The 15,827-nt window shown below is 38.0% G+C and overlaps 1 protein-coding gene across 5 annotated transcripts in view; it reads right to left on the reverse strand.

Annotated features, from left to right (window-relative positions):
• Positions 1–15,827, reverse strand: part of LOC132399855 (nucleolar protein 4-like) — a 338,547-nt gene that overhangs the window by 276,668 nt on the left and 46,052 nt on the right. For all 5 annotated transcript variants that reach the window (XM_059980691.1, XM_059980692.1, XM_059980690.1 and 2 more), the window contains one exon: positions 9,549–9,704. In XM_059980691.1, coding sequence (XP_059836674.1) covers positions 9,549–9,704 — 156 coding nt within the window. The remainder of the gene's footprint in view (positions 1–9,548; positions 9,705–15,827) is intronic.

A 15,827-nucleotide genomic window follows, 5' to 3' on the forward strand; every position in this document is an offset into this window, starting at 1 on the left:
CTAGGCCTATCATGATTAGTAATAGTTACAGGTCACAGTACTTCTAGAGTGCTATTTACATGTAGCACATTCAGAGAAACAGCACTTCACTCATATCATTCAATCATTATTTGCAGAACCCCCCCCCCCCACCACCACCACCAACCCATCATCATATTCAGCCACACATGTGCCTTGTGGAATTTGACTTCAAAGAATGTGCTTTTCATGATATTTTAAAAATTAATTAAACAATTAAGATGGATACTTCTAGAAGTGTTCCTTTATCAATTGATGTTTGTTTCAGTGATATTTTGTGTTAAGGTAAAAATTTAAGTATTAAAATCCAAACTTGAATTTCTATTAAACTAAAAATAAATAGCATTACCACATATTTTTCAAAAGGGGAAAGATAAGGTGCCACAGAAATTCACTAATCAGCACAAGCTGATAAAGGGAAACTGACTTAGTTGCTTCTATCATTATGTAAATGAATGTTTTATGTAATAGAATAAACTCAACAAATTGATTAGCCACACCATTCTTTTAATAATATCAAAATGAATACAAATGTATGAATGTAGATAAATTGGAAACTTCTGATGCACCAGCAGTTTATGACCAAGATATACAGAACTTCATTCTAATATTCACAGAAAATGCTGGAGGAACTCAGCAGGTCAGGCAGCATCTATGGAAATGAATAAGCAGTCAAAGTTTTCTGGCCGAGATCCTTCATCAAGGACTGGAAAGGAAGGAGGAACATGCCACAATATGGAAGTAGTGGGGTGGAAAAAGGACAAACTGGAAGGTGATAGGTGGGAAAGGCAAAGGGCAGGAGTAGAAGGAATCTGATAGGAGAGGAGAGTGGATCATTGGAGAAAGGGAAGGAGGAGAGGCACAAGGGAGGAGGTTATAGGCAGGTGAGAAGAAGAGATAAGAGGTGAGAGTGGGGAAATGAAGAAGAAGGAAAAGGGAGGGGGAAAATTACCAGAAGTTGGAAAAATTGATGCTCATGTCATTAGGTTGGAGGCTAGATGGAATATAAGGTGTTGCTCCTCCAACCTGAGAGTGACATTATGACAGAAGAGAAGGCCATGGACCGACATGTCATAACAGGAATGGGGACAGGAATTAAAATGGTTAGCCACTGGGAAATTCAGCTTGTTGTGGATGTAGCAAAGGTGCTTGACGAAGCAGTCCCTGAAACTATGACAGATCTCACCAGTGTAGAGTAGACTGCATTGAGAGCACTGGATAGAGTACACAACCCCAACATATTTGCAGGTGAAGTGTCACCTCACCTGTACAGATGGTTTTGGGAGCCTGAATGGAGGTGGGGATGGATGAATAGACAAGGGAATCACTGAAGGAACCACCCTGTGGAAAGCAGAGAATGGGGGAGGTAAGGATGTGTTTGATGGTAGGGTCCTGTTGAAGATAGCAGAAGCTGCAGAGAATGACGTGTCGGATGTGAAGGCTCATGGGATGGTAGCTGAGGAAAAGAGGAACTCTGTCCCTGTTAAACCACATTGTCCTCCCACATTATTATTCTGGTATCTTCCTCCTTTTTTCTAGTCCTGATGAAGGGTCTCTGTGCCCCTCCAAATGTCTCAGCCCGAAATGTCATCAGTTTATTTATTTCCATAGATGAGGCCTGACCTCCTGAGATTGTCCAGCGTTCTACACGTGTAACTCTGGATTTCCAGTAACTGCAGAATCTCTTGTTCATTCTAATATTATCAAAGTTAAGTCATCAATGATGAAATGAAGTAACCAGATTTCACTTTCTTATACTATGTTACTCCCAGAATGCACCAATGTTCAATAGGGCCATCAAAAAGGAAAAAAAAGCAAATTAAAATTCTAAAGTTAATTTTAACATAAAACTAACTGCAGAAGTTTTTGTAACCTGAAGCCATCATTCATTAGCAGGCCACAAATTTCTGAACTGATAGAAATTAAGAATTTATTAACCTGATGCACAAGAATGTGAGAAAAGTTTACTTCAGTCCATGAGAATTCATCATCATCTTGCAGAAGAGATGAACGTGGACAATGTTAAAATTAATTCTGAAAAAAGTTTCACAAGTGCCAATCAGTTTTACTTAATCACTTACCTCCATAACTAAATTTGTAAATTATTACCTGCTTTAAAAGGGTGACAATCATACCAGTGTCCTAGAAGACCAGGGAAAGCTGCCTCAAAGACTGTTGCCCAGTTGCAGTCACATCTACTGTGGTAAAGTGATTTGAGATGTTGGCCATGGCCAGAATCAACTCCTGCCTAAACAAGGATCTGGATCTACTTCAATTTGTCTCAAGCCACAATAGGTCTACAGCAGATGCAATGACACTGGGCCTTGGATCACCTGGACAACAGCAATACCTAAATCAGGCAGCTGATTATTAATTACAGCTCACCATCAGTACCAATCAACAAGTTAAAAAACCTTAGCCTCTGTACATCCCTCTGCAACTAGATCCTCATCGAGAGACCAAAGTCAGTGCACATTGGAAATAAAATCTTCTCCTCACCTGCGCACCTCAAGGACAAATACTTAGTTCACTGCTCTACTCTCTCTATACCCACAACTGTGCAGCTAGGCACAGCACAACTGCCATCTATAAATTTGCCAATGACACAACAACTGCTGGCAGAAATTCAAAATGATGACAAGGAAACATACAGGTGTGAGATAGATCAGCTGGTTGAGTGGTGTCAGAATAACAGCCTTTCATTCAATGCCAGTAAGGCCAAGGAATTGATTGTGGACTTCAGGAAATGGAAGTACAGGGAAAACACACCAGTCCTTATTGAGGGATCAGAAGTGGGAAGGGTGAGCAGTTTCAAGTTCCTGGGTGTCAACATCTCTGAGGAGCTATCCTGGGCTCAATATATTAATGCAATTACAAAGAAGGCACAACAGCAGCTAAATTTCATTAGGAGTTAAAGCAGACTTGGCGCAAAAGACTCACAAATTTCTACAGATGTATCATGGAGAGCATTCTAACTGGCTGCATCAACATCTGGTATAGAGGAGCCACAGCACATGATCAGAAAAAGCTGCAGAAAATTGCAAACTCAGCCAGATGTATCATGGGCACTAACCTCCCCGGCATCAAGGACATCTTCAACGGGTGATACCTCAAAAATGCAGCCTGTGGGAAAGACCCCTATAATGCATAGCATGCCCTCTTTTCATTGCTACCATCAAGGAGGAGGTACAGGAGCCAGAAGACACACTCTCAACATTTTAGGAACAGCTTCTTCCCCTTTGCCATCAGATTTCTGAAAGGACAATAAACCTTCATGACCTCATTATTTTTTTGTATTGCTCTTTTTGCACTACCTACATAATTTAAGTTATATATATTATATATTATGCTGTAATCTACAGTTTTTAATTATGTATTGCAAGGTACTGCTGCCACAAAATAACATATTTCACAACATATGCCATGTGTTTGTCTAATTCATATTAAACCTGATTCTGAGTCGACGGGGCCATCATCGTTCATTCTTCCGGGATAAGCTATTGATTTTTCTTTCAGTCTAGTTATTAGTTTGCTTAAAGCTTATATCTAATATAAAAGAAGTAACAAAGAAAAATGTAGATTATTATTTTTTATTCAGGGAAGAGTAAAGGGAACTAAATTTAGTAGCATCCACATAAAGAATATCAATTCTGCACACATCTCTTGGAGGCAAGTTCTGATATGGATGTAGGTATCTCAAATATATCAATGTGAATAAGAAAGCATACAAGAGGCACCAGATACTGATGGAAAACTGGATGTCAAGATATGAGCCACCATTAGAATTTTGCCTGTTTTGGTTGTGTTTATCAACTACCATAAATGCAAATTAAAGTTGTCCTCAAAATAATAAAAGTCTTCCTGTTTCCATAGTACACAATCAATTGGAAGATTAAGTTACATGTAGTACATTTAAGGTTTCTGAAATAGTTTAATAGCTGGGATGGCTAAGTTAGAGAAAACCAACAAAGCTGTATGGCTGATTCAACAATTTCACATTTAGCCCTCTCCACCATCATTCCATACAGTGGTAAATTTATAATAAAAATAAAAATACACACAAATTCTTCCCCTTTGCTGTCAATGTTTCTAATCAGTGGCCTTTCTTTAGGACTAAAAGTTTTCCTATGCCTGATGCATGTTTCCTAACTTGAAACACTGCACACTACCATGGTCCTTTATTAGTCTGCAAAGTTAATTTATAGGGAGACACACTAAACATTAGCTGTTTCTCCTCATCTGCTCCACACAATATTTCCAACATTTTTATTATGTTCAATCTCCCGTTGTTTAGTTTAGAAGAGGACCTTCAGGTTGTTGATTCCATGATGTTTCCCAACAGTTGCCCCTCTTATTTTAGTTCTTGCCCTGCAGATCACATGTCTGTCAACTCCCCTTTGATTGTCTTGCCACTTGCACTGCAGTGTGATTTACTTTAGCCAATGAACCTACAGACAAGTCTTTGGGATATTGGGAGGAAACTCAAGTACCCAAACACAAGGAGAATGAGTAAACTCCACACAGACAGCATACCAGAGTCAAACCCAAAACCTTAAAGCTGTGAGATAATAGCACTAATTGCAATCTATTAATGATTTTCACCAATCCACAAGAATGATCGATTAAAGTTACAGATGCACACTAGAACAAAGCTTTTAATCATTTGTAATTAATTGTTTATTTCATTCAAGTACCTGTAAATTACAATATTTTCCAAAAGCAGTAGGTCTAAATTGCAGTAAATCAGTTCTCATCAGGTCATCAGAGTGAGGCATGCTTTAATTACTTCATCAGACTTTAATTAATTACATAGGTTTTGCCACTAAAATGCTGTCACTGTACAAGGTTTGTCAATTTTGAACATTTAATTCACACATCACTTGTAAGTGTAATATAGGTAAGCATTTAATCACACAAACAAGACAGTTAATTTAATAAAATAATCATAAGATTGGTCAATACTGTGCAGTCAATGATCTCATTTACAAAACAGTGAGAAGTGATAAATACAAAGCTGAACTGAATAGTCAAGTGTCTTCTTTTCTTACAATCTTGCAGAATGATTACTTCAAAATAACCATGAATTGGACATATTTCAATGTTCCACACTCGAAACACAGTTATGGTCCTCAATAATTGAATGCATGAGGCAGATCATTAGCTCTCATTCCATCAATATCTCTTTGCTATCTTATAGCAACATGTCAATTTAGGGTTCACCCTTCATCCAAGTCCTTCAAAACCTTCAGCAGGTTCATGGAACTGATACATATAAAAAGTTTTTTTTTCTTTTATCTTTAATCATTAGTTCAGTTTAATCTGGAGAGGGATGGGCTCCACCAGGTTTCAGATGCCCAAGACACGTTGTACAATGAGCAATCACCAAAAAGATCGGTGCAAAAAGCTTGTCATGATGGCACCTTGACAACTCCACCAGGAGTTAAGGGCGCACACACATTAGTTCAATTTGAGAATGTTTGTTTTCTATTTTTAATTAGATCAGTAAATTGGTTAATTTTGGTTATTAACAAATTTCAATAATGTCAGTAAAGTGCATCAGTTTCAGTAACCATAAACGGAATCATAAAGAGCTGATGTGCTATATATGTACATTAGCATATAGCAAAGCTGTTTCTTGATTTGAAATCTAATATCCCAATTTGAGGAATTCGGTATGGGAGCTCTTCTACTTGTTGAACACAATGACAAAGCCTAGTTTGAATTCAGATTCTTATAATGATGGTAGTGTATATTCTAATTTATGGAGGTGCCTTCTTGTTTACATCCTGGACAATCCCTGGATTGATGATGAATTCTTCCACAGTTCAGAATCTGCAGATACTGCACAGTGGAAGAGGAGGCACTCTGAGGTATCTCTTCCCACCATCTGTGCTCATTTTCCAAAGACACTCAAGATCCTCAGTGCCAGAACAAGGCCAAAACTTTACTTTGCTCAACCATGAGTCAGGGATGGCCATATTTTCATCAAAGAGGCATTGAGATCATCCCTGATTTTATTTTCCATCCTCTTAACATAAGCGTTTGGAGAAGCTGAACTGTTACTGGTGTGAATTATATGACCCACCCATCAGAACAGGCTGAGTAATTACAGCCTCGATTAAGGAGATAGTAGTCTGGCTTAAGGACAACATTTGCTCACATTCTGCCAGTAGATTTGGAGAATTTTGCAGAGATCATGTTGAAGGTACTGTACATCTTTAGGGCCCTGAGGTGCTTGCAAGATGTAGTCTTTGAACTATACAGAAGAGGACGGACTACTGCTTTCTACTGGATTTGGGAAGGCCATTCTGTTGAAGTGGAAGGATACGTTGGCTCCCACTCTGTCACAATGGTTCTCTCAAGTGATGTTATGTCTTAGTTTGGAGAAAATTAGAAGTTGAACTTTCGAACCTATGTTTGATTTTGAGAAAGGGTGGGGTTCATTTGCTCATTACTACCATTTGAGTCAATTGATAGATTTCATCCACGATCTAATTGTAAATTTTGGTATAATTTTTCTTTGCTGGCGGCTTGATGTTTATCTTTAGAAGCTTTTTGTATGACGCATGGCTCCAGGGTTGAACACCTAATGGGTCCTTTTCTCACCTTTTTCTTGCTTTAGTAGGGTTTTTTTCTTCTCTTTTTTGGTGTCACCATATTTTTCAATTCTTAATATTGTTTTTTTTTTCCCCTTTTGAGACATCGTAAGTGTTACTTACTTTGATGTACTCTTGTTATTTTGGATAATAATAATAATAAAAAGATTTGAAAAGAAAAGCTTTCTACTGGATTTAAGATCTTGCTCATATAGCCAAAGCATGCATTGGTGCAGTGGGGACATGGTGATCTTTAACGTTTTTCTTCAATGTGGCTCTTCAGGATACAGAAATTGGCCTGTGCTTTCCAATTCTTCTCCTGTACCATTATCATTATGGGACATTGATGTAGGGTGGGACCAAGTTTAGTCAAGGGTCTTTTTTTTCACAGATTTTAGTACAGAGCCTATTCCCTCAGCTCTCCTCGCAGTTGCTAATTATGATATATTTAAGGACAACCCTGGCTCCATGGGCACACTGTGGCTCCTATTGTTTAGGAACCATCAGATGGTTTTTGGGCTGTTGACTGAGAAGAGTTTTCTTTTTTTGTGTGAGTTGCTGAGATATTCAACATAGATTCCATCATGGCAGTGTTACCTTGGCTTCCACTTCTTTTAATGTTAGGCTGATTAAGGTAATAGAGCAGATGAAGCAGTACTTGTCTTGGTGCAGATGATGTGGACATCCTTGTAAGTGTCTCACTTGTACAATGAAGGTGCCAGTGAGCGGACTGGAGGTGGTTGCACATGGTCTTGCATCTGTCTTTCTGTCTCTCAAGGCCATGTTCCAAGATTTTGTCAAGAGGAAGATTCTGTTGCAGTTAGCTTTCTTGTCTTTTTTCTTGCCAATCAGACCTTTCCACAGAATTGTGTCCATTCTGGTCCTGGTAACAAAGTCATCGAGAAGGATCAGTTTGCCTTTCTCAGAGATGTTGGTCAGAATTTTCTCAAGGTGAAAACAGAAGTCCCCCTTTGTCTCATCTGTCATTTCCATGATTGGAAAGTCAAACTCAAGTTTATTGTCATAGATACAAGTGCATATATGCACTGGTGCAAAGAACAACTTGTAGCAGTGTTACAGACACATGGCATCATATAAAAGGCATTCCAAGAAAGGCAAATTAAATATATTATACATATTTTTACTACAAAAAGCACACTTAGAACAAAAAAAGCAGTCCATTATACTGCAAAGTGATCATGGTAATCATAGTGTTGCTGAACTTTTTATGATTAGGAACCAAACAGTTGAAGGGAAGTAGCTGTTCATGAACCTGTTGGAGTAGGACCTCAGGTCTCTGGACTTCCTATCTGATGGTAGTTACAAGAGGATGGCATGGTCCAGATGGTGGAGATATTTGATGATAGACATTGTCTTGTTGAAGCAGTGCCTCCTGTAGATACTACCGATTCCGGGAAGGGATATGACCATCATGTGTCAGACTGAGAGGCTTCTTCTGATCAGAATGAGCTGATATCTGTGGCATGCTACTTTCCAGGCAGAGTAAACTGGAGGATCAAAATGTGTTTCAGTTATCCCATAAGAGCTGCTGGTAATTTATTCAGTACACACCTGAATGGGTTACTTCACAATCTGCCAAAGGAATGCATTTTGAACACCAAACATTATCTTTTTTTATCACAATTCTTATTAGCTTATTGTTACCAAGACAATTGTTATTATATTTCATATCGCAGGAGCTCATTCATGGCATTTCTAATGGGCAACCCAGCTTCTTGAACAGAATCCCTGGAAATTGAGACCTTAAGCAAAATCTTAATTTTTTTTCACAGTATTTGGCTTGCCCTCTATTTTCACTTTTTTTTTCTTTTCATCCTAGAAACTATTTATGATGAATCCCACAAATCAGCACTCAAGGAAGTTTAGAATGCATCGTACCTACTGAAAGCAAAATGTAAATTCTGCATAACTGCATTTATATTTTAGGACAGTTTTATCTGGTCTATGGAGGGAAAGATTAGGGTGAGTCTTATAGATGTTTCTGAATAGTTGGATTTCAATTAGTGTAGAATAACTTCCCCCATCAAAGTCAAGTTAGATTAGAACAGCCGAAGTATCAACTGTGTAACATCCCCTGCCTATACAAGCCATATCAGAATCAGAATCAGGTTTATTATTTCCGGCATGTCACATGAAATTTGTTAACTTAGCAGCAGCAGTTCAGTGCAATACATAATCTAGCAGAGAGAGAAAATAAAATTATAATAATAAATAAAATAAAACATAATGATAAATAAACAAGTAAATTAATTATGTATATTTAATAGGTTTTTTTAAATGTGCAAAAACAGAAATACTGTATGTTAAAAAAAAAATGAGGTTGTGTCCATGGCTTCAATGTCCATTTAGGAATCGGATGGCAGAGGGGAAGAAGCTGTTCCTGAATCGCTGAGTGTGTGCCTTCAGGCTTCTGTATCTCCTACCTGATGGTAACAGTGAGAAAAGGGCATGTCCTGGGTGCTAGAGGTCCTTAATAATAGATGCTGCCTTTTTGAGTTCAATAATCAAAGTTCAGAATCTGCAGTGTAGGAACAAATTAATTGATCCATTTTATAGTATGAGTGTTTTAAACACAGAAATGAAGCTTAAATTATCAATATTAAATGCCTCTTTTTCCAATACGTGAAGGGTATGATTCAAGACAGTGGATCCTTTTTGACCTCAGTATGACATGACAAGAAGCACAATTTGAATGGAGTTGCTGTCAAGATAATTGCATTGAGTTTACAATGTGATTACAATATTTAATATGAGCAATCATTTTATGATTGAAACAGAGTTGATGTAAATGGTATTTTATATGTTAGATTAAAAGGAAATAACAACATAGTAAATACTGTATAAAAGAAGAGATTGCAGCATATGGGGACATTTGATTGAAGAAAAATAATTGGAGAAGAAATTTTAGCTTACCGCTTTGTAAGTCCGTTTCTGACCAGCATGTTTCGCCGTCCTCCCAGTCTCAGTTCCAGTTTCCACATGCATAGAATAAATAATGTCAAAAAAATCTTCCACCACAGCTACACGTTTCAGTGAGATGCTCTCCTTAGTGGTGACTCCATCTCCAGTCTGTAAAAGCACATTACAATATTCAGCAACAGCAATGGTTTCATAAACATCTTAGACTATACATCACTGGTGTACTTCTCATTAGCAGCTCTTAAATATTAGTATTATAAACAGGAAAATCTTTATTACGTATTTTAGAATTTGATAAAATACATGGGGACTACAGTGCAGGAAATCTAATTTAGCCTGTCTGCAAACTATAGCAAAAGCAAGATGTCTAATTTGTCTGATTGAAATGTGAATAGATTAATTTCCTGTTTGAAACAGTGGCAAACGATTACCTTTAGACTGACTGATAACTTAAGTTACATGCTTTATGTGTTATACTGTCAGTTATATCTTTGGGGTGGTGCATGGTCTTCGTATCCCCATAATGTAGCCAATCTAAACGTAGTATATAGAACATAGAACATAGAAATCTACACACCTTACAGGCCTTTCGGCCCACAATGTTGTGCCAACAATGTAACCTGCTCTAGAAACTGCCTAGAATTTCCTTACCGCATAGCCCTCTATTTTTCTAAACTCAATGTACCTATTTAAAAGGCTCTTAAAAGACCCTATTGTATCCACTTGCACCACCACCACCGGCAGTGCATTCCACACACCCACCACTCTCTGTGTGAAAAACATACCCCTGAAATCCCCTCAGTACCTATTTCCAAGCACCTTAAAACTATCCCCCTCACATTAGCCATTTCAGCCCTGGAAAAAAGCCCCTTATCATCTTATACACAACTTCACATCTTATGCAGTACTTCAACTTTACCAAGTTGTATTTATTTGATAGGATAAAACAAACTTGAGTAAGTGTCCAACTTCTAATGATTGGCAATCATTCTAAACCATTACACAAATATGAGTCAAACATGAATATTTAGTGCCTATTAAATTAAGATGCTCAATTTTGCCTTTGGTTACTTTGGGTGGAAGAATATTTAGTGAAGGCTGAAAGTTAGCAGGTCTGTGAGTTAAAAGACTCATTAATCACATCAGTCATTATTTTTAATTAAAATAATTCCCGATGTTTGCCTTTTCCCTGCACTGTGCTGAATTTATAGTTAATTGAGGTCTGAGATACCCTAACTGATGAAACCAGCACTAAAACCACTCAAAACTTCAGATAAAAAGAAATGCAAAGGCAACAACATTAGATAAAATAGCAAGAATTATAAAATGTAAGCTCTTTTTCACTGCTGTTTTAAGCAGACTCTAAAGTCAACATCAGCATTCTCAGTCCCTCAGCTGTAGGCAGGAGGAGGAATAGAAGAAGACGCAGGCAGATTCAGGGATCGGTCAGCACAACACATTGGATCATTTTGTTTTGCTGTGATTAGGTACCTAACTTTGCAAGTAAGGCTATTTTTAAAAATCTTGCATTTTATGTTCACTTTCTGCACATAAAATTCAACTCTCTTGAATTTACAATAGACACCATACATGTCATTTTAAAAAAAAATAGTAATATCTTTTAAAATGAACACCTTTATCATTATAGTTTATTGAAGCACCAACCTAGCTATGAAATTAACTTTATTAAATTCCTGGTTTGATATATTTTTAAATAGACTTCTTATCTGCAAGGTTTTAAACAAAATAAAAAATAAAGAGATCTAAGTAAAGATTGTCCATTTAATAGTCTTCAGTCTTTAGTCTTCTTCTTTAATGAGCAATAACTTTATTATATTTCAGCCTCTTTCAAATTATACATTTAAACCTACAGTAGAGATGCTTACCTCTTACCTTGGAAAGAGCTTTCAACCATTTCTGTGTCTAAGCATGAACATTTTCAACAAGCATATTATGCATTAAAAGTGTCTGAATATAGTGTTAATTTTTGTAAATATTGATCAATTTATTTTCTACTTTTTTATCAAAAAGATCTTTGAAACAATCTGGACCTCATATTCTTGAAGTTGTCTCTCTGACAAGTTAACATTTACTAAAATTGGTAACAAAACATTTGTCAAAATTTCTCAATTAATAAAACTAGATTCTATTGCCCATAGAAGACAAGGAGTAGGAGTGGAATGCTATTCTTCTGGCTGGAGGTCTGAGACCGGAGATGCTCTGCAAGGATCAGTACTGAGTCTACAGTTGTTTCAATGTTTTGGATGAAAATGGAGGTGGGAAAATGAGCAATTTTGTGGATGACACCAAGACTCGTGGAGTTGCGGACAGTGTAAATGACTATCAAAGAGTACAGCTGAATGTAGATCAGTTACAGATAAGGGCAGTGTAGAGACAGATGGAATTTAATTTGGCTTGCTTGCCTTCATTGTCACGCTGCAGCTATATAAAGGTTTAGTCAAACCACACTTTGAATGTTAAGTGCAGTTCTGGTTGCCCTGTTACAGGAAGGATGTGGGGAGGTGCAGAAGAGATTTACCAGGATGCTGCCTAGATTAGTGTCTATGGTTTAAGGGAAAGGATAGCAAATGTAGGTTGTTTTCCCTCGAGCATCGAAGCCAGACATAATAACTTTTTAAAATTATGAGTGGCATAGACATGGTAGAGAGTCAGAATCTTTTCTCTAAGCTAGAAATGTCAAATAAGAAAATATGTTCTTTTAAGGTTAGAGGGGCAAGTTTAAAGGGAACATAAGGGGCAAGATAGTTTTTATAAATGCAGACAGAGACATGCGCCTGGAATGCATTACAGGAGCAAAGGATTTATTCTGTCGATGTTTCAGAGCCAAGATCTTTCAATGGGACTAAAAAGTAAAGGGGTAGAAACTTTAACTGTTTATTCCTCTCAACGGATACTGCCTGATTTGTTAAGTTTGTCCAGCAATTTTTGTGTAATTGTTCTAAGCTATTGACTGCCAGCGTGTGATGTTGAATCTTTTTACGTTTGTCTTCAGAGTTTCATTGAAGCATTTCTTTTTAGTCTTCCTGTTTCCCATCTCTATTGGTGAGCTGGTCATAAAACAATTGTTTTGATAGGCATGCTCTGGGATACACAAATGGAGATGTTGATGTTGAACTGAGCTAAAGTCAGGCACTCAGTACTGAAGATACCAGCTTCCATGAGTGCGCTGATCCCGCCATTGTCAGCATTCCAGGTTCTCCAGGAAATTCTGTCGACCACCAAAGTCTTGCAGACATGGAGGGCAGTTAAGATTACCACTGCCTTGTGAAATTCTGGTATGTATTCTAAAGTAACCCATCAAGACATCCTGACAAAGGCAAAGTAAAGGCACAATAAATACTGTACAGAATTGCTACATCTACATTTGCCCTCTAGCAGGGAAGGCTGCCATGGTAGGCAATGTGCTTCACATTTTCCAGTTCCTCACTGTCAACATTGATCTCCTTCACGGGACTTGATCCCTCAGAGCAGAATGGTGAAGAGCTTTAGTTATGTCGATATTCAGAGTTAGCCCTGGGCTAATAGAGAAGCAGTTACACCCTGTTTGTGTCTTCTGTTCATTGAGCAATAACAGTATTACCATCTGCCTACTAGAGTTTGATTATTGAACCTTATGTTTACTTTAGTTCTAAAGCCAAAGAGAGAGCTGTTGACGAGGTTACTGCCAGTCTATTACTGGATACTAATGCCCTGTGGCAGACAACAATTCAAATAAATGTTTGCCTACTGATAAAAAACATGGAGACGGGTGCCAGTACACAGGCTATTTTATGACAGACCGGATGGCATAAATCTCAGATGTAGATCCACTGTATGTGATAGTAGAGGAGTCTAACAACAGTGGTTTGAGCAGCCAAACTATATTTTTTCACAGAGCCTTATGACTGACAAAGTTGTAGACTTTGCCCAAATCAGTGAAGACCAAGTGAACCTCTGACACTCGTCCTTAATCTGCCAATTTGTAAAGATCATATCAATGGTGTCTCTTACGGTCTGAAATCACAGAGGAGTTTGGGAATATTTGTAAGAGGAAGAAGGTGATTCAGCAAGAATCTTCACTCTGTGAGATTAATGAAGGCTAAATAGTTGTTGCAGTCAGACCTATCTTCTATTTCAAAAAAAAAATGTGGTGCAAATGAATGGGAATTTGTTGTACACACCATATTTTGCAGAACTAAGGGATAAAATTGATAATGTCAACAGTCACTGTCAACTCTCAATGTAGGAGCTCTTGAAAGCTGCCTTGCAGTATTTTTGATGGATTAATTGTTTCAAGAAAGGTGCTACTCTCCTTTGAGTTCAGTGACATGAAGTCACATAAACTTAGTTTATACAGGGTCTCTTGCCTCAGAAGAACTCTGTACATCATATCTGTCAGCAAATGATTGTTTTTTTTTTTGTTTTGTTTTGTTCACCCATCATTTTTTTTCAATTTCTCCACCATCTTTTTCAACTTCAGTTTTGAGCTGATGAAAAGAGGTATGCTGCTGGCTTGATGATGGATGGTTTTGCTAATAAGTTTTCTTATTCTGGTGTGAGAGGTCTGTGATAGCCGTCTTGTCATTGAATCATTCCTGATTGCAGCAGAAAACAAGGCCCATGGATCCTTCAAAAGCCACTTGGGTGATCGGTTTTAGTGTTTTCCTGTCTTCATCACTTGTGTTAGTCTTCCCTAATGAACATACAGATAGACTTTCCACTGAGATCAGCGTGGAATATCTTTGTTAAGTACTGAAAATATTAGTCTTTCTGTCATCTCTGTGAAATGGGTTGCTTTTTAGTGCCAAGGATATTTCAGAGAGGTTGCTGAACATTCTCAAGGAGAAGGGTGAGCAGCCAGGGGTTGTGGTGCACCATTTGCTCAACTGACTTAGATAGGAGAAAGAGGTCCTGCACCATGAGTGTAGAGAGTTAGGAAAGTGATTGAAAAAGGAAGACCTCAAAAAGACCTAATCTCTGGATTCATCCCAGTGCCACTTACTAGTCAGGCCAGCAATAGAATGACAAAACAAATGAATGAGTGACTGAGGAAATGGTGCAGGCAGCTTAGTTCCAGATTCTTGGATCAATGGAATCTATTCGGAGGCAGGCATGATCTTTTCAAGTGGAACAGAATGCTTGAGGGAAATTAAAATCCTGCCAAGAGGTTTGTTTCTGCTACTCAAGAGGGTTTAAACTACAGTTTGTAGTTTGGAGAGGTTGGGAACCGGATCACAAGTCAGAAAGTGAAGGAATTGAGAGGAAGGTAACATGTCTTGACCAATAACAACAAGCAACAAGCAACATGGTAACAGACACCATGGGGCAGATGGGTTAAAGTGTGTGTATTTTAATCCTATCAGCACTATTAGTAAGGGTGATGAGCTTAGATCAGTACCTGAATCTATGATGTTACCATTACAGAGACTTGGTTGAGTGGGACAGGAATTTTTTTTAATTTTTTAAAAATTTTTTGAGTTACAGCACAGAGTAGGCCCTTTGAGCTGCACCAGCCAGCAACCCCTGAAAAAATGTCTAATCCTTAAAGGGGCTTTATGAGGTATTGGTCAGACTGTATTTTGAGTACTGTGAGAAGGTTTGGGTCCCTTATCTAATAAAGAAGTTGGGAGGGTCTAGAGGATGTTCAGAAGAATGATCCTGGGAATGAAATGGTTACCATATGGTATTTCAGATTCCCCACAGCCACCAGGACATTGAGGAACAAATATGAAAGCAGATTAGAGAAAGACGTGAAAACAATATGGTTATTTTAGTGGGTGACCTGAACATTGCTATTATAGACTAGGACCTCCCCAGTGCAAGAGGTGTAGATGGGGTGGACTTTGTTATGTGCATCTAGGATGGTTTCTTAAATCAACTCTAAGATCCTCTAGCTAGAGAGGGATCATACTGGACCTGGTGTTGGGTAATAAGCCTGGCCAAGTAACTGAACATTCAGTGGGAGAACAATTAAGGAACAGTGACCATAAGTCCTAAAGTATTAAGACAAATAAAGATAGGGATAAGCATGGACCATACAGGAGTTTATTAAATTGGAGCTGGACAAATTTAAAGAATAGTAGGCAGGAACTAGGGAAAGTCAATTAGCAACAGCTGATTTGGGGCAAGTCCATATCTGACCTGTGCAGGGCATTTAAGGGCTAACTGCAGAGTACAGGACAGGTATGTTCCAGTAACAAGGAAGGACGAGGATGGCAAAGTCAGAGAAACTTGGACGTCAAGAAAGGTGGTGAATTTAGTCAAGAAAGAACC

The sequence above is a fragment of the Hypanus sabinus genome, chromosome 9 (genome assembly GCF_030144855.1).
Source record: "Hypanus sabinus isolate sHypSab1 chromosome 9, sHypSab1.hap1, whole genome shotgun sequence".
Classification (NCBI taxonomy): domain Eukaryota; kingdom Metazoa; phylum Chordata; class Chondrichthyes; order Myliobatiformes; family Dasyatidae; genus Hypanus; species Hypanus sabinus.